Genomic DNA, 26,790 nt, shown 5'->3' with positions numbered 1-26,790 from the left:
GAGCAGTCTCTGACAGATGTTAATTATATGCACACAGTCTCTGACTCTTTTACAATAGGCAAGCAGCCTCTTAGGTGTGTATTTACTAATGCTGGAGAGTGCAAAATCAGGCTCACTTCTGCATGGAAGGCAATCAGCTTCTAACCTCAGATTGTTCAATGAAGCTTCGGCAATAAAACCTGGAAGCTGATAGGTTTCTATGCAGAAGTGAGCAGTCTTTATAACACGAGCACAGTCTCTGACAGCCTTTTATTACATGCGCACAGTCTCTGACAGCCTTCTATTACATGCGCACAGTCTCTGACAGCCTTCTATTACATGCGCACAGTCTCTGACAGCCTTCTATTACATGCGCACAGTCTCTGACAGCCTTCTATTACATGCGCACAGTCTCTGACAGCCTTCTATTACATGCGCACAGTCTGACAGCCTTTTATTACATGCGCACAGTCTCTGACAGCTTTATATTACACAAGTGAGACCCTTCAGTCTCCCCTCCTGAGCTGATCTCTGACTTTGTCTTTCCTCCACACACACTGCCTGAGGAGGAGGTAAGAACCTCACCCAGTTTCTGAGAAATTAGATCAGGATGAGTCACCTTTGAAGAAATTTAATCCAACCTCAGGATTCCATTTCTACCCTTGTTGGGGCTGCATGGTTGGTCTTATTTAGCGTTCAAACAGATGGAGTCTGCTCACCCCATGATCTCCCACATGGGGTCCCTACAATTGCCTGAACCTTCGAAGACCTTCCCAGTACACCCACTCATAGAGCCCATCCTATACAGTGACTGGCCTTACCCTGAAAGTCTATTTACTCTTCACAGCAATACACTATTGATGAGAGCTTCATACCAAAATAGACGGCCTCTGTGGTGGACCCTGCCATCTCTTGTCTTAATAAGATGCTAACAGTCCCTGTAGAGGATATACCGTGTTTAGGGACCCAGTAGACAAAATCTGCCAGACCCATGGTGTTCCTTCTCCAATCTGGTATAGATTCGCATCTGGCCTTGAGTACCATCAGAGGGCAAATCTCAGCCTTGGCCATTCTATTTCAGAGACCGCTAGTCTCTCATTCCCTAGTCAATGCATTTGTCCAAAGTCCACACATTGCTACCCCAGTACATCACCCTGTGACTCCATGAGACTTTAATCTCCACACAGAGGATCTCTGGGTTAGTAGTCTTATCTTGAAAAGAGCCCAGGGTTACACAAGAGCAAGATTATCCTGAAAGATGGTTTCCTCCTCCCACCTCAAATAGGACATTGTCCTTCCTTCCTTAATTCTTGCTCTGAAACATGCAGAGAAAATCTTTTTCTACTGTCTTGACATATTTGCTGTGAGAGTATATCTCTCGTCTTCAGGCTCTTAAGCATTTGGGACCCTTTTTTCTTCTCAATGGTTCCCAAAGGTTGCTCTCTACTTTCTGTTCCTCTATTTCTTGGTATCATAATTTGATCCCATGGTCTAATCCAGTGGTCTCCAAACTGTGGCTCATGGACCAAATGCGGCCCTTTACTAGCCTTTATCTGGCCCTTGGGGCTCTATTCTTCCTACTGACACCAAAATGAGGAGGCATAATTCCTTCCACTGACACCAACGGTGGGTCACTATTCCTCCAACATGATATCAATGATGGCCACTATTTCTTCTACTGACCAAAGGTGCTATGTAATTTCTATACTCCCACTGACCACAAGCCTTTTGCATTGTTTATTCCACAAAATCTAGGAGAATTTCTACCCCCACTGGCCAAAATCCAGCCCTCCTAAAGTCTGAAGGACAGTAACTGGCCCTTCATTCAGAAAGTTTGGAGACCTCTAGTCTAATCTAAAGGACAGGATTCCTGCCTTGCCTGTTCCATTTACACCATCAGGTATCTGTTTCTCAGATTTGCAAGACCTGGTCTTCTGTTCACACCTTTGTTTTACCAAGTGGATGGCTACCTATGATGCCAGTTTTGGGCATAAAGTGCTACACACTTCTCTCTGAGTTTGTTGAGCCCTTCTTGAACATTTTTACTGTTGAGTTTGTTTTCTTTGTTGCTTAGCCCTCAGCAAAGCATATCCCTCTATAGTGGGTTTTTGTCTCAATCCAGAGCACTAAGTGTAATTTCTGTCTGCTGCCTCCTTCCTCTGCTAAAACCATGAGTCACTTTTGACAGGTTTTCCTGACACCAAGAGAAAAATGGTGACAGGAGGGACCTCCAGCAGAATCACAGCCTCAGCTCTGTTTCTGTGAGCTGTGTGGAGGGGGGTTGGGTGTCTTTTCCCTTCAATCAGCTCTCAGAGCTCTATTCACTGATGTAACTTCAGCTCCCTGCGCCCTACTTTTCAGAGTTGGGAGATCCTGTGCACATTCTGCACTTTGAATGGGTGTAAGAAAAGGATGGCTATAGATAAACAGGTACAACATATGTAGGAGGATTTGTTTAATCTCTGTGTATCACCTGAGACCAGCCACTTCATTGGGTAAAAGTGAGGGGTTACAACCACTTTAACAGATCCCTTCATTCACCACCAACTAGCTCTTTTAGCTGTCACCTAACACTACTACCTGAATGGCTTGGTGGATACGCCTTGGCAGATCACCAGGATGAGCCTCCTCTACATCCAAATGCAGAGCATTCTTTGGTTCAAATACTGGTTAACAGAATGAATGCATGAAAAGCCTCAGGCACCTGCCCTTTGAGACAGAATGCTTGACTGGTCATCTCTTGAGTAAGTACCTCACGGGGATCACAGGGGGCAAAAGTGCTCTATTTCTCCATAAAAATGAAGGCTTGCTCCTTCTACTTCTAAAGCTAGAAAAAGTTCCTTTCACTCCTCTCAGGACCTTGAGCTCCAAGCTCAGGTCTGGAATCCCTTCCCCAAAGTCAGACAGACCTGACTCCATGCCCTCTTCTCAGTAATAGGGGGATAGATGTTGGCCTTTTCAGTCCTCTGGTCCAAGGAAATCTCAGATGTTTGGGTCCAATTTGTCATTCCCAGGGGCTACACACTGGCGTTTTGGACTGTGCCTCTACTTAATGCTCTCAAATGTGACTCTCCCCCTCCAAGGATTGGTGGTTCTTCAGTAGCTCCACTCAACGGGGGTATTTTGACGGTCCCAAATGAGGAATGTTTTCAGAGTTTCTATTCAAACCTGTTCACAGTTCCCAAGCTAAAGGGAAGAGGTTGGCCCATTCTGTATCTGAAGACTCTCAACTTGCTCCTGATGATTCAAATGTTCTGCAGGGCATCAGCCAGGTCAGTCATTGTTTCCCTCATTTTTGAAAATGTTCCGGCTTCAGTAGACATCCAGGATACTTACTTGCACATAACCATTTTTCCTCCCTATCAAGGCTATCTGCATTTTTCATTGGGGGCATCACCACTTGGTTGCCCTTCCTTTTGGCCTGTCCTTGGGTTGTCAGCAAGGTGCTTGCCCCAGTTCTAGCTGTGATCTATTCTCAGAGGATAAAGGTTTGAGTTACCTGGATGATCTCTTTCTAAAGGATCAGTCCTCTCTATCCCTGTCAGCCAGTGTTCAGAGGACAGTGCAGACTCTGTAGAAATGTAGATGCAACCTCATCCTTTGGAAGTAATTGATGGAACCTACTTACCAATTAGAGTACCTGCTCCTGATATTGAAAACAGCCCTGTCCATGTCTCCAAGCCCCAGCCCTTCAGTTCCAGGGTCAACCCTTGATTGATGCCTGCATGGGGGTCTTGGGCCTGATGGTAACCTACTTTGAATCAGTGCCATACACCCATTTTCACTCCAGACCATTGCAAATCAACATTTTTGCAGCGTGGGACAAACAGACTCTGCCCTTGGACTGCACCATGCATCTGGCCTACAAGTCCAGACTCTCCCTGGAGTGGTAGAGTTCTAACCTGGCACTGGAGTCAGAGAAATCCTTTCTCCCAAAAATATGGAAAGTTCTTTTGACAGATGCCAGCCCCTGTCCCTGAAACCTAGGTCATCATTACACCTGAAAGCCAGTTTTGCATGGTGGTAGACCAGGAAATTACAGACTAGGAAGTATTCTGTGGGACACATGGGGGTTTATTTACTAAAGCTGGAGAGTCCAAAATCAGACTCCCTTCTGCATAGAAACCAATCAGCTTCTAACCTCAGCTTGTTCCATGAAGCTTTGGCAATGAAACCTGGAAGCTGATTGGTTTCTATGCAGAAGGGAGTCTGATTTTGGACTCTCCAGCTTTAGTAAATAAACCCCATGGTGTTCCTTCTTCAATCTGGTATAGATCTGCATCTGGCCTTGAGTACCATCAAAGGGCAAATCTCAGCCTTGGCCATTCTATTTCAGAGACCGCTGGTCTCTCATTCCCTAGTCAATGCATTTGTCCAAAGTCCACACATTGCTACCCCAGTACATCACCCTGTGACTCCATGAGACCTTAATCTCCACACAGAGGATCTCTGGGTTAGCAGTCTTATCTTGAAAAGAGCCCAGGGTTACATAAGAGCAAGATTATCCTGAAAGATGGTTTCCTCCTCCCACCTCAAATAGGACATTATCCTTCCTTCCTTAGTTCTTGCTCTGAAACATGCAGAGAAAATCTTTTTCTACTGTCTTGACATGATACTTGCTGTGAGAGTATATCTCTCGTCTTCAGGCTCTTAAGCATTTGGGTCCCTTTTTTCTTCTCAATGGTTCCCAAAGGTTGCTCTCTACTTTCTGTTCCTCCATTTCTTGGTATCATAATTTGATCCCATGGTCTAATCCAGTGGTCTCCAAACTGTGGCTCATGGGCCAAATGCGGCCCTTTGCTAGCCTTTATCTGGCCCTTGGGGCTCTATTCTTCCTACTGACACCAAAATGAGGAGGCATAATTCCTTCCACTGACACCAACGGTGGGTCACTATTCCTCCAACATGATATCAATGATGGTCTCTATTTCTTCTACTGACCAAAGGTGCTATGTAATTTCTATACTCCCACTGACCACAAGCCTATTGCATTGTTTATTCCACAAAATCTAGGAGAGTTTCCACCCCCACTGGCCAAAATCCAGCCCTCCTAAAGTCTGAAGGACAGTAACTGGCCCTTCATTCAGAAAGTTTGGAGACCTCTGGTCTAATCTAAAGGACAGGATTCCTGCCTTGCCTGTTCCATTTACACCATCAGGTATCTGTTTCTCAGATTTGCAAGACTTGGTCTTCTGTTCACACCTTTGTTTTACCAAGTGGATGGCTACTTATGATGCCAGTTTTGGGCATAAAGTGCTACACACTTTTCTCTGAGTTTGTTGAGCCCTTCTTGAACATTTGTTACTGTTGAGTTTGTTTTCTCTGTTGCTTAGCCCTCAGGTGGACTACTTTTGGACCTCCCATGGTTGAAGGACAGTAACTTGCCCTTCATTCAGAAAGTTTGGAGACCTCTGGTCTAATCTAAAAGACAGGATTCCTGCCTTGCCTGTTCCATTTACACCATCAGGTATCTGTTTCTCAGATTTGCAAGACCTGGTCTTCTGTTCACACCTTTGTTTTACCAAGTGGATGGCTACCTATGATGCCAGTTTTGGGCATAAAGTGCTACACACTTCTCTCTGAGTTTGTTGAGCCCTTCTTGAACATTTGTTACTGTTGAGTTTGTTTTCTCTGTTGCTTAGCCCTCAGGTGGACTACTTTTGGACCTCCCATGGTTGAAGACTAGAGATCCTGTATTCTGTACTGTACTCTAACAAACCAATTTTACTGGTAAGTCAAAAGTCCTATTTTTTCCTCAGAATAGTTCCTCTTTTCTGTACTAAGAATAAACTGTTTCTGGTAAATCATTCTTATTTAACTACTCCCATTGCAATAAGATACACCAGCTCTACACCAAAGCCCTGCTACACTGGAAGTATCAATTCCACAGAAAAAATCCCTTAGATCAAGTATCACCTCCATGTTTGGTCAAACTGAACCATTTGACTATGTCTGCATGTTTTATGTAACAAATTAGCAGCACATTATAAGTATCTGTAATAATAATAATAATAATCATTAAATTGCATCCATATGATTAGTTGATAAAATAACAGCAGTGCCATTTTCTGCAGCTTTACTGAAATCTGTATTAATTGGGCAGTTGTGTTCAGGGGCTAACTGACAACTCATGGGGTCCCCGGGCAATAGGGGATCATGGGGCCCCTGTGTCCTTGCCCAAACTCAAAAAAGCCTATGAAAAAGGTACCAGGGGCATCTCACGGGGCCCCCTACTGACCCTGGGTCCTCGGGCGGTGCCCGAGTTTCCAAATGGTCAGTCCGCCCCTGGTTGTGTTATATATCCAGGCTTTGCATCGCCGGATGGTTGTGTTATATGGCCAGGCTCTTTATTGGTCAGGTGGTTGTGTTTTATGGCTGGGCTCTGCATTGGTGGGATGGTTGTATTATATGGCCAGGCTCTGCATTGGTAGGATGGTTGTATTATATGGCCAGGCTCTGTATTGGTAGGATGGTTGTATTATATGGCCAGGCTCTGCATTGGTAGGATGGTTGTATTATATGGTCAGGCTCTGCATTGGTAGGATGGTTGTATTATATGGTCAGGCTCTGCATTGGTAGGATGGTTGTATTATATGGTCAGGCTCTGCATTGGTAGGATGGTTGTATTATATAGCTGGGCTCTGCATTAGTTAGATGGTTGTAGTATATGGCTGGGCTTTGCATTAGTTGTATGGCATGGCCAGGCTCTGCATTAGTTGGATGGTTGTATTATATGGTCAGGCTCTGCATTAGTTGGATGGTTGTATTATATGGCCATGCTTCCTTAGTTGGATGGTTGTACTATATGGCCATGCTTCCTTAGTTGGATGGTTGTATTATATGGCCAAGCTCTGCATTAGTTGGATGGTTTTACTATATGGCCATGCTGTGTTAGCTGGATGGTTGTATTATATGGTGAGGCTCTGCATTAGTTGAATGGTTATATTCTATGACCATGCTTCCTTAGTTGGATGGTTGTATTATATGGCCAGGCTCTGCATTAGTTGGATGGTTGTACTATATGGCCATGCTGCGTTAGTTGGATGGTTGTATTCTATGACCATGCTTCCTTAGTTGGATGGTTGTATTATATGGTTAGGCTCTGCATTAGTTGGATGGTTATATTCTATGACCATGCTTCCTTAGTTGGATGGTTGTATTATATGGTCAGGCTCTGCATTAGTTGGATGGTTGTATTATACGGTCAGGCTCTGCATTAGTTGGATGGTTGTGCTATATGGCCATGCTTCCTTAGTTGGATGGTTGTATTATATGGCCATGCTGCGTTAGTTGGATGGTTGTATTATATAGCCAGGCTCTGCATTAGTTGGATGGTTATATTCTATGACCATGCTTCCTTAGTTTGATGGTTGTATTATATGGTTAGGCTCTGCATTAGTTGGATGATTATATTCTATGACCATGCTTCCTTAGTTGGATGGTTGTAATATATGGTTAGGCTCTGCATTAGTTGGATGGTTGTATTATATGACCATGCTTCCTTAGTTGGATGGTTGTATTATATGGTTAGGCTCTGCATTAGTTGGATGGTTATATTCTATGACCATGCTTCCTTAGTTGGATGGTTGTATTATATGGCCAAGCTCTGCATTAGTCAAACAGTTGTATTATATGACTGGGTATGGCTGGGCTCTGCATTAGTTGGATGGTATTCTATTTATTTCAGGTACTTATTTATAGGCTGTCAATTTACGCAGCGCTTTACATATATATATTGTACATTCACATCAGTCCCTAACCCTCAAGGGGCGTACAATCTAAGGTCCCTAACTTACATTCATGCATACATATACTAGGGCCAATTTAGACAGGATCCAATTAACCTACCAGCATGTCTTTGGAGTGTGGGAGGAAAGTGGAGTACCTTGAGGAAACCCTCGCAAGCACAGGGAGAACATGCAAACTCCAGGCAGGTGGTGCCGTGGTTGGGATTTGAACCAATGACCTTAGTACTGCCAGGCAGAAGGGCTAACCATTTAGCCAGTGTGCTGCCCATGACAAAGATCTGCAGTAGTTGGATGGTTATATTATATGGCCATGCTTCATTAGTTGGCTGGTTGTATTATATGGCCAGGCTCTGCATTTGTTGGATGGTTGTATTATATGGCCAGGCTCTGCATTAGTCAGATAGTTATATTATATGGCCATGCTGCATTAGTTGGGCAGCTGTGCCATATGACTCGGCTCTGCATTAGTTGGATGGTTGTGTCATGGTTAGGCTGTAGCTGGTCAGCTGTATTCTGTGGTTAGACTCTGTATTAGTTGTACAGTTGTGTTGCATGGTTGGGCTCTAGTTGGATGGCTGGGTTGTGTGGCTGAGCTCTGCATTAGTGCGATGGTTGTGTTATGATTAGTTTGATGGTTAGGCTCTATTCAGACAGCAGTGAAGTATAGCCAGGCTCCTTCAGATGGTTGTATTATATGAATAGGCTCTGCACTGTTTGGACAGTTGTTATATATGGCCAGGCTTTGCATTAGTGGGATAGTTGTGTCATATAGCCACGCTTTGCATTAGTTGGACAGTTGTGTTCTAGTTAGATTGTAGTTGGACAGCTGTGTCCTATGGTTAGGCTCTGCATTATTTGGAATTTTGTATCATGTGGCTAGGCTCTATATTAGTTGGACAGTTGTGTTCTGGTTAGGGTGTAATTGGACAGCTGTGTCTTATAGTTGGGCTCTGTAGGAGGGTTGTGTTCTATGACTAGGCTCTGTATTAGTTAGAGGGTTGTGTCCTCTGGCCAGGCTCTGTAGGATGGTTGTGTCCTATGGTCAGGCTCTACATTAGTTGGATGGTTGTGTTCTGGTTAGGGTGTAGTTGGACAGCTGTGTCTTATGGTTGGGCTCTGTAGGAGGGTTGTGTCCTATGGCTAGGCTCTGTATTAGTTGGAGGGTTGTGTCCTCTGGCCAGGCTCTGTAGGATGGTTGTGTCCTCTGGCCAGGCTCTGTAGGATGGTTGTGTCCTCTGGCCAGGCTCTGCATTAGTTGGAGGGTTATGTTCTGGTTAGGGTGTAGTTGGACAGCTGTGTCTTATGGTTGGGCTGTGTAGGATGGTTGTGTCCTCGGGCCAGGCTCTACATGAGTTGGAGGGTTGTGTCCTCTGGCCAGGCTCTGTAGGATGGTTCTGTCCTCTGGCCAGGCTCTGCATTAGTTGGAGGGTTATGTTCTGGTTAGGGTGTAGTTGGACAGCTGTGTCTTATGGTTGGGTTCTGTAGGAGGGTTGTGTCCTCTGGCCAGGCTCTGCATGTGTTGGAAGGTTGTGTCCTCTGGCCAGGCTCTGCATTAGTTGGAGGGTTATGTTCTGGTTAGGGTGTAGTTGGACAGCTGTGTCTTATGGTTGGGTTCTGTAGGATGGTTGTGTCCTCTGGCCAGGCTCTGCAGGAGTTGGAGGGATGTATTCTGGTTAGGGTGTAGTTGGACAGCTGTGTCTTATGGTTGGGTTCTGTAGAAGGGTTGTGTCCTCTGGCCAGGCTCTGCATGTGTTGGAGGGTTGTGTCCTCAGGCCAGGCTCTGCATTAGTTGGAGGGTTATGTCCTCTGGCCAGGCTCTGTAGGATGGTTGTGTCCTCTGGCCAGGCTCTGCAGGAGTTGGAGGGTTATGTTCTGGTTAGGGTGTAGTTGGACAGCTGTGTCTTATGGTTGGGTTCTGTAGGATGGTTGTGTCCTCAGACCAGGCTCTGCATGTGTTGGAGGGTTGTGTCCTCTGGCCAGGCTCTGCATGTGTTGGAGAGTTGTGTCCTCTGGCCAGGCTCTACATGAGTTGGAGGGTTGTGTCCTCTGGCCAGGCTCTGCATTAGTTGGAGGGTTATGTTCTGGTTAGGGTATAGTTGGACAGCTGTGTCTTATGGTTGGGTTCTGTAGAAGGGTTGTGTCCTCTGGCCAGGCTCTGCATTAGTTGGAGGGTTATGTTCTGGTTAGGGTGTAGTTGGACAGCTGTGTCTTATGGTTGGGTTCTGTAGAAGGGTTGTGTCCTCTGGCCAGGCTCTGCATGTGTTGGAGGGTTGTGTCCTCTGGCCAGGCTCTGCATGTGTTGGAGGGTTGTGTCCTCTGGCCAGGCTCTGCATGTGTTGGAGGGTTGTGTCCTCTGGCCAGGCTCTGTAGGATGGTTGTGTCCTCTGGCCAGGCTCTGTAGGATGGTTGTGTCCTCAGGCCAGGCTCTGCATGTGTTGGAGGGTTGTGTCCTCTGGCCAGGCTCTGTAGGATGGTTGTGTCCTCTGGCCAGGCTCTGTAGGATGGTTGTGTCCTCAGGCCAGGCTCTGCATGTGTTGGAGGGTTGTGTCCTCTGGCCAGGCTCTCCATTAGTGGCATGTCTGTTATATAGCTGAGCTCCTCCTCTCCCCCCTCCTCTGTGAACACACAAGAAAGTTAGTTTGCAGCAGATCTGCAGGAGCCGCCTGGTCTCACCCTTGTGCTGGGAGTGCAGACAGACAGGATCCCCTCCCTGGGAAGACATCTCTGGGGCTCTCCTCACTGGCAAGACCCCCCAGCAGTGTAAAGTGCCCCCCTGCACCATGAGTGACAGCTGAGAGGTAAGCAGCCCTGTGTAGGGTTTCCTTGCATGCCTCTGCTCTATCAGACATCTGCCTGTGCTGCATTGGCCGGGCTGGGCTGCAGTGGCTGCAGGATGGGGTGCTGTCTGCTCTGCACCATCCTCCATAGCTGTGTGCTGTGCAGAGCTCCTTGTGATCCCCCCTCCATGGATCAGATCTGCAGTGCTGGGGGTGCAGGACTCTGCTCTGCTGGATGGAGTGACTTTGCTGGATTTGCCTGCTGCTCTACAAATGTTTGATTCTATAGGGAGGGTGTATGGGGGGGGGGGGGGTATACATCTCCTCTCCTCTCTCTGGGGTCACTTCCATCAGACCGTGGTCAGGTTCTGACTCCATCCATAAGTGACAGTTCAGTGTTGGGTGGAGTCCTGCAGGCTGAGTCATCCACTGGCCCCATCCATCCCAGGGGGAGAGGGGCTCCAGCAGTTCCCAGCCATGTTCTCGCTCACCTAGCTGCCATACACTATACAATCTCATTGTACAATCCCCTCTACGGCGGCCATGCACCTAACGATCTGATGCTTCGTTCAGCCATTTATTTATTATTTTGCACTCGCACGATTTTAACCACGCAAAAATGCGACGCTTTGTTTTGGCGCCTTTCGGAAAGTCGCGCAAAAAATGGAAGATTTTGCGTTCGTTTAATATAACAATTCTTCACCGGATCAGATCACCTGATCAGATCTATGGATTATCGGAAAGACTCCTATTGTGTCATCGATCGATCGTTTTAGCACGAAACTGATCAATTTAATCAAAATTCTTCTAATCCAGTCAGGATGGAAAATCCAATTGTAGGAAAGTAGATCGTTCAATGTGATTGCTACGTGTATGATACGTCAAATGAGAGTTTTGTCCATCTAATTTTTTTTTTCTCTCGATCAGACGGTAATATGATGTAGAGAACAAACCTAAACGACCAATAACGTTTTTATCCAATCAGGGAGGGCCTTGCACTATAAAGTGGATGACCGATCTAAAGAGAATTGTCCGATCAGATTGTATGGTGAATGATCAGACCAGGGGTGGACTGACAACTCATGGGGCCCCCGGGTAATAGGGGATCATGGGGCCCCTGTGTCCTTGCCCAAACTCAAAAAAGGTGGCAGGGGCGGACTGACCACTTGGAAACTCGGGCACTGCCCGAGGGCCCGGGGTCAGTAGGGGGCCCCATGAGATGCCCCTGGTACCTTTTTTCATAGGCTTTTTTAAATTTGGGCAAGGACACAGGGGCCCTATGATCCCCTATTGCCCGGGGGCCCCATGAGTTGTCAGTCCGCCCCTGACCAGGGGCATCTCATGGGGCCCCCTACTGACCCTGGGCCCTTGGGCAGTGCCCGAGTTTCCAAATGGTCAGTCCGCCCCTGGGGTCTGCTTTATTTGCTGCTATAGGAATCAATGGTTTGTCCCTCATATTGGTAACTCTAAAGGAGATGTACTCGCAATCAGATTGTTTCGTGTATGTCAAGCTTTTGAAAACGAATAAGGAGGGCCAATCTAATGCAGGCCAGAGACGGGTCGTTTGTCGGCTGAAAAACGAAAAATCGGTAGTTTTTCGTAGATTTTCCAGCATGACCGATAACAGAAACGAGAAGGAACCGTGAAAATCGGCCGACGACATTGCCCCACTAACTGTGCGAATATCGGCCGATTATTCTTTTGTACAAAAATTCGGCTGATAAACGACTCGTCTATGGCCTGCATAAGCAATCTTTTCCATTAGTATCCTGCCCAGCAGGCCCATATAACTATGTAGTCGTTGGTAGATCTGAAGGAGATTGTACAATCAGATTCTATAGTGTATGGCCAGTTTTAGATAAACCAAAATGGTGTAGTAGGCTCTTTAACTAAGCCAATCCCAGGACTTTGTATCTGGTCAGGTAGGCCGTCTCAATACATAACGGTTTGTAGATCTAAAGCGGATTGTTCAATCACATTGTACGATGTATGGCTAGTTGTACTCCTAGGACCACATAAAAGTCCACCTGTAGGTAAGTGGCCTTCACTATTGGTTCCCACCGTGCCCACCGCCGCGTCCAGTGGGTTCCTACCGTGCCCACCGCCGCGTCCAGTGGGTTCCCACCGTGCCCACCGCCGCGTCCAGTGGGTTCCCACCGTGCCCACCGCCGCGTCCAGTGGGTTCCCACCGTGCCCACCGCCGCGTCCAGTGGGTTCCCACCGTGCCCACCGCCGCGTCCAGTGGGTTCCCACCGTGCCCACCGCCGCGTCCAGTGGGTTCCCACCGTGCCCACCGCCCAGTCCAGTGGGTTGGCTCATGGCGTGCCGCCATGTTCCTTGATACCAGTGATGGGAGTTGCCATCATTTTTACCTGGAACTCTTTAGGGCCCATTCAGAGTTGTACTCCCAGGACCACATAAAAGACCACTTGTAGGTAAGTGGCCTTCACTATTGGTTCACAGCATGTCCACCGGGTTGGCTGATGGCATGCCGCCATGTTCCTTGATACCAGTGAAGGGAGTTGCTGTCATTTTTGTCTGGAACCCTTTAGGGCCCATTCAGACTATGACGATGCGGTGATGTTCAGGACTTTGCAGTGCCGAGACAACACGCCGCTCCCCAACACGCGTGTTTTTAGTACACCGCAATGCACAGATGTGAGCCACACCATGGGGCACCCCTTGAATGGGCATTGGCAGCCTAGTTATGTCAAATGGGCGGCCTATTGAGTATGAATAGCCTGCCTTGACGCAACACACAATGCATGGCGGTAACGTGTTGGAACAATCGGATTGGGCCCTCGACAGCCACCCAGACTCACCACAGCAGAGTGGCCGACCCCTCATACAGTAAGGTTCGATGTCCTCTGTTGTGGTAAACCTGTTTATTGGCGGCACCCTGGGCCTGACATTGACTTATGACTGGTGTTCCTCTTTGAGGAAAGACGTGACCAATGACCGCCATCATTCTCTCCAGTGCCCCATAACTTCCTGGGGGTCCCGGCCTAAATTCCCAACAGGACCATCTCTCTGTAGAATATGAATTTCCCTGTTTGAATGGTTTCTTCTCATTATCCAGTGTTCATCATCTAATACCTAACCTGCTCTGCTCCTGCATGAGTTACAGCAGAGCAAAGTACCAACTGAGGGGCTTCCACCATCCCTTTGCTGAGTTCCCGGGTCTGTACACCTGCTATGCCCATTAGGGGTTCCCACCATCCCTGTGCTAGATTCTGGGTCTGTACACCTGCCATGCCCATTATGAGGAGTTTCCACCATCCCTGTGCTGAGTTCCCAGGTCTATACACTTGCTGTACATATTGAGGGGTTCCCACCATCCCTAAACATGTTCCTGTGTCTATGCCCATTATGAGGGCTTCCCACCATCCCTGTGCTGAGTTCCCAGGTCTGTACACCCGCTGTACCCATTATGAGGGGTTCCCACCATCCCTGTGCTGAGTTCCTAGGTCTGTACACCCGCTGTGCCCATTATGAGGGGTTCCCACCATCCCTGTGCTGAGTTCCCGGATCTGTACACCCGCTGTGCCCATTATGAGGGGTTCCCACCATCCCTCCGCTAGATTCCCGGGTCTGTGCACCCGCTGTGCCCATTATGAGGGGTTCCCACCATCCCTCCGCTAGATTCCAGGGTCTGTACACCCGCTGTGCCCAATATGAGGGGTTCCCACCATTCCTCTGCTAGATTCCTGGGTCTGTACACCCGCTGTGCCCATTATGAGGGGTTCCCACCATCCCTCCGCTAGATTCCAGGGTCTGTACACCCGCTGTGCCCAATATGAGGGGTTCCCACCATTCCTCTGCTAGATTCCCGGGTCTGTACACCCGCTGTGCCCATTATGATGGGTTCCCACCATCCCTCCGCTAGATTCCAGGGTCTGTACACCCGCTGTGCCCATTATGAGGGGTTCCCACCATCCCTCCACCTATGCTTGGTTTACTATTGGGGAGAATGTACTGATACGAATGGGAACCATCTCAACCCCGTGGCTGGTGGGAAGCGTCCGAACCCCGTGGCTGGTGGGAAGCGTCCGAACCCCGTGGCTGGTGGGAAGCGTCCGAACCCCGTGGCTGGTGGGAAGCGTCCGAACCCCGTGGCTGGTGGGAAGCGTCCGAACCCCGTGGCTGGTGGGAAGCGTCCGAACCCCGTGGCTGGTGGGAAGCGTCCGAACCCCGTGGCTGGTGGGAAGCGTCCGAACCCCCTGGCTGGTGGGAACAAAGCCAGGATCTATAGGTGGATTCCCTGAGCTATATGAGAGCTCACTGGACTCCTCCTATAGGTGAGACCTGACATTCGGTACGCCTGATCCTTCCATGGCTGCCGGGGCTGTAATCCCATAGCCAGAGCTCTCTGCTGTTGGAAGTCTTGGCCAGCTTGGTGTAGGTCATATATCTGCCCTGCAGCCATGATTGCTACACCGTGGATGATAGCTCTGCAATCTTCTCCTTCTTGCTGGAAATGCAGAGCTGTGCGGTCATATGACTACTGCAAGAAGTGCCGGTCTTGGCTTTCATCTCTGGAATCCTCCTTTTGTGGGAAACTGTAACATGTTTAATTCAATAATCCCTCCTCCAATGTCAGAGGCTGACAGTCATTCATTGAGGAAAGCCTTATGCATGCCATAGACGGATTGAAAATCGGCCGATTCTTCGGCCGAAAGAAAAAAAAAAAAGGCCAATTTTTGCACCGTTGGTGGGTTAATTGGTAGGCCGTTTTTCGGGGTTTTGGCACATTTTTCTTTTTATCGGTAAAGTTGGAAAAAAATCGTCCCATTTTTGCCGATCGGCTGATTTTCCTGGCAATGATGGGCAAATCGGCGGATCGTTTTACCAATAAAAAAATCTGTGCATGAGCCATGACCTGCAAGAAGAAGAAGAAGAATTCCAGTCCGCTATTATATTTGACATGAAAAAGTCTTGCGGTTGCAATATTGTATCTATTTGTATCCGAATAAAAACATCTGTATCCGAAATGGATACAAATAGATACAATGTTGCAACCGCAAAACTTTTTCATGTCAAGCGGAGCTCTCTGCAAGGGACAGAAGTAATTAAATGCCATAGTCGGGACGAAAATCGGCCGTGTTTTTTTTTTTTATTTTTTTTTTTTTATTACCATTGGTGGTAACGTGTCGGCCGATCGAACGACAGATTTTTTTTTTTTTTTTTTTTTAAAAAAGCCCAGTTTTAACTTGTCTATGGCCTGCATTAGGGGTTGATTTACTAAAATTGAAGAGTGCAAAATCTGGTGCAGCTGTGGTGCGTGGTAACCAATCGGCTTCTAACTTCAGCTTGTCCAATTAGGCTTTGACAATAAAACCTGGAAGCTGATTAGCTTCTGTTCAGAGCTGCTTCAGGTTTTGCACTCTTCGGTTTTAGTAAATCAACCTCTAAGTGTTGCTGTAATGCAGGCCATAGCCGGGTCGAACATTGGCTGATTTTTTTGGAGAAAAAAAAAAAGCGGCCGTTCGTTCAGCCGACGTTACCACCAATGGTAAAAAAAATCGGCGTACAAAATCATAGCGTTCACCCCATAACTTCTGTCCCTTGCAGGTCACTGCTCATACACGGATTTTTTTTATCACTAAAACGATGGGCCGATTTGCCCATCAGAACCGGGAAAATCGGCCGATCGTCAAAATCGGCTTCAAATTTTCCAACATGACTGAAAAAAAAAAAATGTGCAAAAAACCTGAAAAACGTCCGACCAATTAACCCAACGGTGCGAAAATTGGCCAATTTTTTTTTTCGGCCGAAAAATCGGCCAATTTTCGACCAGTCTATGGCCGGCATTAGGGGTTGATTTACTTAAACTGAAGAGTGCAAAATCTGGTTCAGCTGTGTGTGGTCACCAATCAGCTTCTAACTTCAGCTTGTCCAATTAGGCTTTGACAATAAAACCTGGAAGCTGATTGGTTTCTGTTCAGAGTGGCACCAGGTTTTGCACTCTCCAGTTTTAGTAAATCAACCTCTAAGCGATTAATAAGAATGGACTATTGGAAAAAGTTTCCGTCCCAGACAACCCCCACTTTGAGGGTAGCTACAGCTATTGGTGATCATCTTATAGACACCCCTATTCAGTCCTTTGAAAATTTATGGTTGGGTCGTTTCATTCCTTTAAAGATCATTTCTCTCAAAATTTTGAAGCCAGAAAGGTTAGCATTTTCAGCAATAGCAGCCCCTTTTTCTGTCCTGACAGGTTCACTTTAAACAGGGATGTTGGCCACATTGCCTATTGGGGTCTTACATATACTTGTAGGTGTCTTCTGGACCACTAGATGTCCGACAGGTACCAGAGCACTCCAGTATGCATATCTTTGCACCTCCGTGAGGGTCAACAGCTAGCCTGTTGCCTCCTGCACTTTCCGATTTGTCCATTCCTGAGGATGAGGGCTAATAGGATGGTAAAAGGAAGGAGTGGAGGAAGGGGCACATTTTGACACCTTGGAATAAAAAATTTGTATATTGGGGTGGGTGTTCTAGAAGACCTCTAAAGCAGCGAGCGAGTCCTATTGGGTATCTGCATCGTAGCCCTACAGCCTGTTTCCTTCCAATATGGTAGTGGTAAGGTTACCGTAATGGACCAATTAAAATGAAGAATGGATACCACCATCTGCTCTCTGTTGGACATGGCAGTATGGTTCCACACTCCTAGAACACAGACCTTGGCGTCTCATTGGGTTGTTGGCCACATTGCCTGGTGGGGTCTCGCATATACTTGTAGGTGTCTTCCGGACCACTAGATGTCCAACAGGTACCAGAGCACTCCAGTATGCATATCTGTGCACTTCCGGTAGGGTCAACAGCTAGCCCGTTGCCTCCTGCACTTTCCGATTTGTCCGTAAGTCCATTCCTGAGGATAAGGGCTAATAGGGTGGTAAAAGGAAGGAGTGGAGGAAGGGGCAAATTTTGACACCTTGAAATAAAAATTTGTATATTGGGATGGGTGTTCTAGAAGACATCTAAAGCAGCGAGCAAGTCCTATTGGGTATCTGCATCGTAGCCCTACAGCCTGTTTCGTTCCAATATGGTAGTGGCAAGGTAAGGGACCAATTAAAATGAAGAATGGATACCACCATCTGCTCTCTGTTGGACATGGCAGTATGGTTCCACACTCCTAGAACCCAGACCTTGGCGTCTCATTGGGTTCTCCCTTTCTAATACTGTAAATAGAACTCCATGATTGTAAAAGAGGCCAGTCACACGAGTCTTGGATCACTACATGGTTTTGGGATGGGTTTGGTTTTAGGCATATTTTTTTTATTTTGATTACCTATCTCATGATCTGTGGGTTCAACAAAAAGTGGTCCAGGTTGGTATTGAGTGGGGTTATATACATATTTTAATTAACCTCTCTCTCCCTTTCTCCAATAGGCACCCGTGATTTCCACCACACCCTCAAATCTCACCCGTCCTCATGTTTCTGCGGCCGGAGCCTGAACTGGGTTGGTTCCCCACCCATGTCCAGGTCACCATCCTAGAAGCCAAAGGCCTTCGAGCCAAGGGGAAACATGGCACCAGCGATGCCTACACGCTGATCCAGGTAGGCCGGGAGAAGTACAGCACCTCTGTGGTGGAGAAAACCCCTGGTTCCCCAGAATGGAAGGAGGAATGTACTTTCGAGCTGTCCCCTGGAGCTCTGGAGAGGGGGGAGAACTGCGAGCTCCAGCTGACGGTCATGCATCGGGCTCTTATTGGAATGGATCAGTTTCTGGGGCAGGTCGGCATACCTCTGCAGCAAATTTTCCAGGAGGGGCGATCCCAGAGGAACCAGTGAGTATTAGAGCCAACATTGACCAGTGATCTTACCACTTTTATCTGTCTATGTGGCTATAATAGTGGGTGTCTGATATATTGATATAGACATCCTGATTGGGTAATTGGTGCTTTGCCAACTGTAAAACGGTATTCCAAAATTTGTGGACAGTGTGCTAATGAGGACATATGGACACTGTTATTGCTGATTTCAAGGAATGTTGTCTTCTAGGTTCAGTGGTTTCAGTACCTAATGAGTGACCAACCCACAATAAGTATTAGTAGGGATGGAGGTGCAATGGGCTTTAAATGGGGCCTGAGGGTAAGGGAAGCTCCTTTTCAATGATCCTGGACCTGTTCATTAGCTGGCAACATGACATTAGTCATGGGTGCCTATTTGTTGAGTACATATTGTGAACATGGTGTGCTTAGTTTAAAGGGCCATGTTGCTATAGTTCGGCCCATCTATCCCGTCCACCCTTCAGTCGGCCCATCTATCCCGTCCACCCTTCAGTCGGCCCATCTATCCCGTCCACCCTTCAGTCGGCCCATCTATCCCGTCCACCCTTCAGTCGGCCCATCTATCCCGTCCACCCTTCAGTCGGCCCATCTATCCCGTCCACCCTTCAGTCGGCCCATCTATCCCGTCCACCCTTCAGTCGGCCCATCTATCCCGTCCCCTCCACCACGCAGTCTACCCAACCCATCGAGCCATCCCGGCCAGCACACAGTCAGCCCGTCCCTGCTACCAAAATAATACATCCCATCCACTATACAGCTAAGTCAATTCTACCAAAATAATACATCCAATAAATCTATCAATCCATCCATTCAATCAATCTATTCATCCAAGCTACCATCTAATCTATCCATTTTTCACTCAACCCGTCCACCATCCAATAATCCCATCAACCATCCAGTCGCCCCATCCATCCTATCCTCCATACACCATCCAATCAACACCTCTATCTGCTGTCTGTAAGAGGTAGACAAGGACACCCTTCAGTCGGCCCATCTGTCCCATCCACCCTTCAGTCGGCCCATCTGTCCCATCCACCCTTCAGTCGGCCCATCTGTCCCATCCACCCTTCAGTCGGCCCATCTGTCCCATCCACCCTTCAGTCGGCCCATCTGTCCCATCCACCCTTCAGTCGGCCCATCTATCCAGCCCCCTCCACCACACAGTCAACCCAACCCATCGAGCCATCCCGGCCAGTACGCAGTCAGCCCGTCCATTAAGCCATCCCGGCCAGTACGCAGTCAGCCCGTCCATCCAACCATCCCATCCACTATACAGCTAAGTCAATTCTACCAAATTAATACAGCCAATAAATCTATCAATCCATCCATTCAATCAATCAATCTATCCATCCAAGCTGCCATCTAATCTATACATTTTTTCACTCAACCCGTCCACCATCCAATCATCCCATCCACCATCCAGTCGCCCCATCCATCCCATTCTCCATACACTATCCAATCAACACCTCTATCTGCTTTCTGTAAGACGTAGGCAGGGACAATCCCAGTGCCCCCATGACCCAGCTCACCAGACATCATCCATCATTCAATCAATCTATTCATCCAAGCTGCCATCTAATCTATACATTTTTTCACTCAACCCGTCCACCATCCAATCATCCCATCCACCATCCACCATCCAGTCGCCCCATCCATCCCATTCTCCATACACTATCCAATCAACACCTCTATCTGCTTTCTGTAAGACGTAGGCAGGGACAATCCCAGTGCCCCCATGACCCAGCTCACCAGACATCACCTTTACCAAAAATAATCCTAATATTACATAAATTTGTGATACGCCATTGACACTGGTGGAGCTTACAACCTAATTAATGAATCAGTCAACAGGTAATGATAGAGGAGACACATCTAGAGTTGAGAGACTGGCCAACACACCTGTGCTAAGTTGACCAGTAAGGACCTACCTTGCAGCTGGTATATACAGTAGGATCCTGAAAGTAAAGACTGTTATTACCTGGATTTCATGCTGATTTGATTCCTCTAAAGTCTAGTACTTCTAGAGTTCCTTCTGCAAAACAACTAATCAGTAAGGTCTGAACTCCTGTTTTTCATGGTTCTATACTGGTGACTATGACTAGCTAATATTTTCAGAAGGCTAGGAAGGCAATGGCCACAGAGACGGATGAGTAAGCAAGATGGAGTATGAGAAGATGTCCCTGACCAATAGGTGGCATGTGTGGAATGGTGTGGACAGCGGCTGACATTGTGAAGAGGTAATGGGTTACAGGGGAATATCCCAGAGACATGTCTATAAAGGAGCACTAGAACATTCAGTGTTGTGGCTAATAAGGTACCAGCTGGTTCTAATCCAAATATTCCATTGTCTGAATTATTAGTCTGATGGTATGTACAAGTGAGTGTGGGGGTCTTCTTCCCTCTCCTTTTTTTCTTTCTTCTTCTTTCTTCTTCTTTTTTTTTTTTTTTCTGGGGTAAACTTTTCATTTTGTTTTCACTTTGTCCATTTTTTGCATTCTTTTTAGGCCATGCAAAAAAAAAAAAAAACCAGAATATTTGCAGTCTACTCAATTTTGTATTTATTGAATGAAAAAAAACTGAATTCGACAAAGTCGCAAACATTTATGTGATGCTAATTTTACATAAAAAAGTTTGCAATATAAATATAAAAATATTGGTCCTATTCCACAGAGCGAAGGGGAGTACCATCACAGTGGGGGAGAAGGGCAGGGAGATGATGGGTTGGAATGGTGTGGAGCAGGGGCGGATCTGACCATTTGGAAACTCGGGCACAGCCCGCGGGCCTGGGGTCAGTAGGGGGCTCCATGAGATGCCCCTGGCATCTTTTTCATAGGCTTTTTTGAGTTTGGGCAAGGACACAAGGGCCCCATGATCCCCTATTGCCCAGGGGCCCCATGAGTTGTCAGTCCGCCCCTGGTGTGGAGGTTGAATGTAGATCCAAAACTTCAGAGTATAAATGATGAGAAGAAGGTCTGGATTCATGGACAGGCCATGGCCTGGGTGGACTGTGTTTTGGTGGAGTGTGTTTTTCTATTTGCTTTATGCCTCCTTTTTTTTTTTTTTTGTTTGTAAATGTTCTATCAATGTTGCATTTGGAAAATGAATTGCAGAGCTGTATCGTGATCCTGCTCCCAGGCAGCCATACATAATTTTTGTTGTATCGGGCGATGGTTGTTTTGGTTGACAATCTCTGCTTGGCGCCCATCAAACCACTGTAACCGGATACAAATGCAGTTGCTCAGCATTGCAATGTGATCCCGTGTGACGTTTTTTTCAGCAGCCAAGACCGCCTATGAAAGCCACAGAGCTTGGATTTTCAGAAGGACGATTTACGAGGGAAGAGGCCCTGTTTGGACACGTTTGGGGGAGAGTGCATCTGGTTTATTGGAAGCTCCTGGGAGCATTCACTGGCAAACTGGAGCTTCAGATAGAAATACTGTACACTAGATCGTGAAGTCCAACTGAACTTCCAGTTTAAATGGGTTACATCAGGGCTGGGGCCAAAGCTCCTTTAGAAATAACAGCTGGCGTCTAACTTTTTGAGGGTTTGTTTTTTTTATTTTGTTTTTTTTTTCTTGTCCGTGGGCTTGCCCATAAATCTTATTTAAAAAGAAAAAAAAAAACTGTTTCCTGAAATGTATAATAATTTGGCCACCCGTGGACAAAACCTATTCCAACAGCATCAGATGCCCTTTTTTATAATCTAGAGACTTCAATGGAAGTGCCTGAAAATGCCTCTCCTGATCCTAGTACAAAAACGCTCAAGCCTGAAACAGCGTGGGAAAAAGCATATACAAACACACAAAAATGCTCCAACAACTATCTAAAGAAGTTAATGTGTGAGCTTCGCCCAAGACCAGCTGCACCCAAAGAAATGCAACTTCATGCAAAACAATTCAACCCAGTCTTGGGACTGTCGAGCTGAGTTTGATGTACACCTTAAATAAAAACCAAGTCCATTCATCCATCCATTGCTGCTACTCACGCATTCAACCATGTATCCCATTCATGACTTCCTCTCATCCATCCATCATCCCATCCCCTTTTATGCCTTCCACCCGTCCATCCCATCCATGCCTGCCACTCTTCAATCTAATCTATCTCTGCCACTCGCCCATCCCCTTCCATCCTAACCCATCCATGCCTGCCACTCGCCCATCTCCTATCCAAACCCATCCATGCCTGCCACTCACCTATCTCCTATCCAAACCCATCCATGCCTGCCACTCGCCCATCTCCTATCCAAACCCGTCCATGCCTGCCACTCGCCCATCTCCTTCCATTCAAACCCGTCCATGCCTGCCACTCGCCCATCTCCTTCCATTCAAACCCGTCCATGCCTGCCACTCGCCCATCTCCTTCCATTCAAACCCGTCCATGCCTGCCACTCGCCCATCTCCTTCCATTCAAACCCGTCCATGCCTGCCACTCGCCCATCTCCTTCCATTCAAACCCGTCCATGCCTGCCACTCGCCCATCTCCTTCCATTCAAACCCGTCCATGCCTGCCACTCGCCCATCTCCTTCCATTCAAACCCGTCCATGCCTGCCACTCGCCCATCTCCTTCCATTCAAACCCGTCCATGCCTGCCACTCGCCCATCTCCTTCCATTCAAACCCGTCCATGCCTGCCACTCGCCCATCTCCTTCCATTCAAACCCGTCCATGCCTGCCACTCGCCCATCTCCTTCCATTCAAACCCGTCCATGCCTGCCACTCGCCCATCTCCTTCCATTCAAACCCGTCCATGCCTGCCACTCGCCCATCTCCTTCCATTCAAACCCGTCCATGCCTGCCACTCGCCCATCTCCTTCCATTCAAACCCGTCCATGCCTGCCACTCGCCCATCTCCTTCCATTCAAACCCATCCATGCCTGCCACTCGCCCATCTCCTTCCATTCAAACCCATCCATGCCTGCCACTCGCCCATCCCCTTCCATTCAAACCCATCCATGCCTGCCACTCGACCATCCCCTTCCATTCAAACCCATCCATGCCTGCCACTCGACCATCCCCTTCCATCCAAACCCATCCATGCCTGCCACTCGCCCATCTCCTATCCAAACCCATCCATGCCTGCCACTCGACCATCCCCTTCCATCCATGCCTGCCACTCGCCCATCTCCTATCCAAACCCATCCATGCCTGCCACTCGCCCATCTCCTTCCATTCAAACCCATCCATGTCTGCTACTCTCCCATCCGCTTCCATCCATGCCTGCCACTAACCCATCCCCTTCCGTCTATGCCTGCCATTCACCCATCCCCTTCCAACCAAACCCATAAATGCCTGCCACTCGCTCATCCATGCCTGCCACTCGCTCATCCCCCCTTCCATCCTAACCCATCCTTGCCTGGCACTCACCCTATGTATCCCCCAATCTCCAAAAGCCCACATTTTGGTAAAACTTCTTCCTTTTTTTTTTTTTTGGTGTCTGTGTTAGGGGAGTTCTCCCCTCTATTATAACTGGTAACAGAAAACTCAAGACGTTTTGGGTTGTCACCAAAACAGGAACGGAGGAGAAATCTTCCAATGGGAACACTAGTTCTGGTAACAATTTGAAATTTCCTACCCATAGCCACAATAACAAGAGAGCGGAAGTGAAGGCAAAACTTACACTGAAAGGAGTTATAATCCTCTTAGTCTATGCAAAATGATAATAAGTTTTTTTTGCTTTCAGCTCTTCTTTAAGAGGGACTTTCAATTTTTATTTTTTTTTGCCGGTCCTATGGGCTTTTCACAATCTTTAGCACAAGGCCCAGGCGGAAATATTTTATGAAGGAAAGAAAAACCAACATTTCAGTTTTTCTTGCACGTTCGGTGTGTAACCACCCGGCCATGTTTTATTTTCTCCTGACTGTCAGCTGTGTGTCGCCCAGGGAGGAAACCGATCAATGGCGGGACAATCTATTTTGGTCGTGGTTATTTATGATGACGGGCTCGGACAGTGCTTCATGGAATCCCTGGCTTGCACAAGGCTAGGGGCAGTCTGTGTTCCTTAAGGAATCTGCTGAACCATTTTGTGTCCTGAGCCCATAGTGATGAACCTGCAGTTGTGTCCTGAGCCCATAGTGATGAACCTGCAGTCTGTCGCTATGGTAGGATCTGGTGACACCGCCAAGGCCTGAGGACCGTTTTTGTTCAAGCCTCCTGAGATCCAGTATGTGAGAAGTATATTCGAGGAGGCTGTGGGAGCAGGGACATGCCATTCTTGCCAGTGTTCTGTTTTTTATTTTCTTTTTTTTTTAAGTAAAAAAATCCAATTAAGAAAAAAAAAAAAACTTTTTTTGTGAGGTGGAGGCGAGTGCAGGGACCTAAAGTACCTCAACAAAGTGAAGGTCTTCTTTAAATATTGCTTGGTGCCATGAGTGCAGCTCACATTGACCGAGATAAAACATGACCAGGGTACCACAGATGTCTCCAAGTCATGCTAAGCTTGATACCACGTATATCCCCTCCCCCAGCTTATTCTAAGAACAAATGACTAAAAACACCAATCTGGAGAAAACTTTGGCCAGCTTGGCCGGTTATTAACAAATCACATTTCTTAAAATAGAAACCATACTCCTAATCCAGTAACCGTAACATACAGGTTGCCGGTCTGGGGAGGCACCTGAACCAACATCAGGTTGTGCATCTGCGTTATTACTTAACGATCCGAGCTGCAAAACACCGGCCCAAAGACACTTCTCCCCAGATACCTCCATGTTACACCTTCCGATGGATTAACTGGGATCCAACCAAGGGCGCCATACCTTCGATGGGTCGCTACTATGAACTGTTCTGAAAATGTTAATGCCTCCAAAGACCCCAACAGCCAAGGCCCTATGTCCAAAAGAAAACTGAGCTAATGGAGGGCAGGTGGGTGGGAATATTCCTTCAGATCTCCTCCCCGCATATCCCCAGCAGCCTCTAAACTGGCCAATAATGGCCACCCTTCTACTGTGTTTTACCCTGTCCTTCCTTGTTTCACCTGTCCCACTGTTCATGTAGCCCTTCACCTATATTTTTTTTTTTTAAGTTTGCTTTGGGCTTCTCTTTAGTTCTATTGTTCCCACTTGGCAATGAGCAAATTTTGAACATTGGTAGCTGGGCACAGTGACCCCCATACAGATAAAAATGTTTAGATGAGGCATGTTGAGCTGGTGTTTTATGGGCAGCATGTGGCCCTGTCACTCATTCCCAACAAGAAGTGGTTTTGCTTTTGATAACTTCCTTCCTTGCCTAATTTTGCAGCTATATACTTCAGGAAATGTTTTACAACCCTTTCATATAGAATTTCAATATTGTAAGCTGCAGTTTTTACTTAATCCAGACTAGGACACTATCTGCATGGAGTTTGCATGTTCTGTCTGTGTGGCTTTCCTCTGGGTACTCCGGTTCCCTCCCACGTTCCAAAGATACGCTGGCAAGTTAACTGGTATGAGGTATATAGTACCCCTACTCATTCACCAAAAACAGTAAAAAAAAAAAAAAAGTTATTTTATAATAAAGAAAATAATAATAAAAACTTGTCCCCTGATCTAAACACAAAAGACCAAAACAAACCCTCCCACCCGCCAAACATGACGTGTCTCTTTGAGAGACATTCACCAAATGTAAACATGGGGGTCACCCATTTGGGGGGTGTCTCTCGACAGGACATGTGTTTTGCAGGTTTGTTTCTTTTTCATGAGTGATGCTTTTTTGTTTTTTTTGGGGGTTTTTTTGTGAATGACTAGGGCTATTTACCCTATACTCCTTCACATAGTGGAGAGGCTGGGATCTGGGGGCTTTCAGATTCTGATAAGGCACCCCATGCCCTCCCACAAACATTAGGACAGGGTTGTGGGGAAGGGGCCCTTGTCCTCATCAACATGGGAAGAATGCACCTCAGCCCCCTTTCCTGGCCTGCTGGCTGCATGCTTGGATAAGGTTCTGACATGAATTTTGAGTGGAACCTATGCCTTTTTTTTTGTTTTCCAACTGCCATTGGTTTTGTTTACATTCTGTTGTCAGTTGGGAAACCAGCTGACAGCAGGTGAGCTATGGTGGTTATGGATCCTGCAGCCGCCCGCTCCTTAACAACCAGCTGTTCACAATGAATTCAGATCATTCCTTATTTTTTCGAATGAATTTGAAAATTATGATGTCGTCCAAATTAAATGAATAAACTAATGTATTTGTTTTTCATTATAACTTTTTTTTCGGATTCATGTCCATTTGGAAATTTGGATAAGTCGGAATCTATGAAAATGTAATCCAAAAAACGAAACAAATTGCACATGTCTACTGTCCAGCAGCCGCCATACAGAGTGAGCAGAGTACAGGAGGAACTTGGGTTCCTCTAAGGCCTCCTTAGGTGTCATCAGGAGAGCAACGGTCTGATTGGATACTGCTTCCCTGGATGGCCTCAGGGCCACCATTATTTTGGGCAGTGCTAATAATTAGCACGGTCTTCCTTCAGTTGGCCATCATTCATGACGTAGCCCAGTCAGGGACCAGAACCTGCTG

The 26,790-nt window shown here is 47.1% G+C and overlaps 1 protein-coding gene across 1 annotated transcript in view; it reads left to right on the top strand.

Moving 5' to 3' along the window:
- Nucleotides 1-10,351: 10,351 nt before the first annotated feature.
- LOC149436990 (uncharacterized) overlaps nucleotides 10,352-26,790 on the top strand; it is a 127,336-nt gene continuing 110,897 nt past the window's right edge. The window contains exons 1-2 of the mRNA XM_089661200.1: nucleotides 10,352-10,525; nucleotides 17,897-18,295. Of these exons, the coding sequence (XP_089517326.1) occupies nucleotides 17,940-18,295 (356 nt within the window). The 5' untranslated portion in view covers nucleotides 10,352-10,525; nucleotides 17,897-17,939. The remainder of the gene's footprint in view (nucleotides 10,526-17,896; nucleotides 18,296-26,790) is intronic.

Source organism: Staurois parvus, unplaced genomic scaffold (assembly GCF_062004578.1).
Source record: "Staurois parvus isolate SC_StPar_1 unplaced genomic scaffold, SC_StPar_1.0 ptg001325l, whole genome shotgun sequence".
Lineage (NCBI taxonomy): Eukaryota > Metazoa > Chordata > Amphibia > Anura > Ranidae > Staurois > Staurois parvus.
Note: the sequence above shows the minus strand (reverse complement) of the source record. Positions and strands in the feature narration are given on the sequence as shown.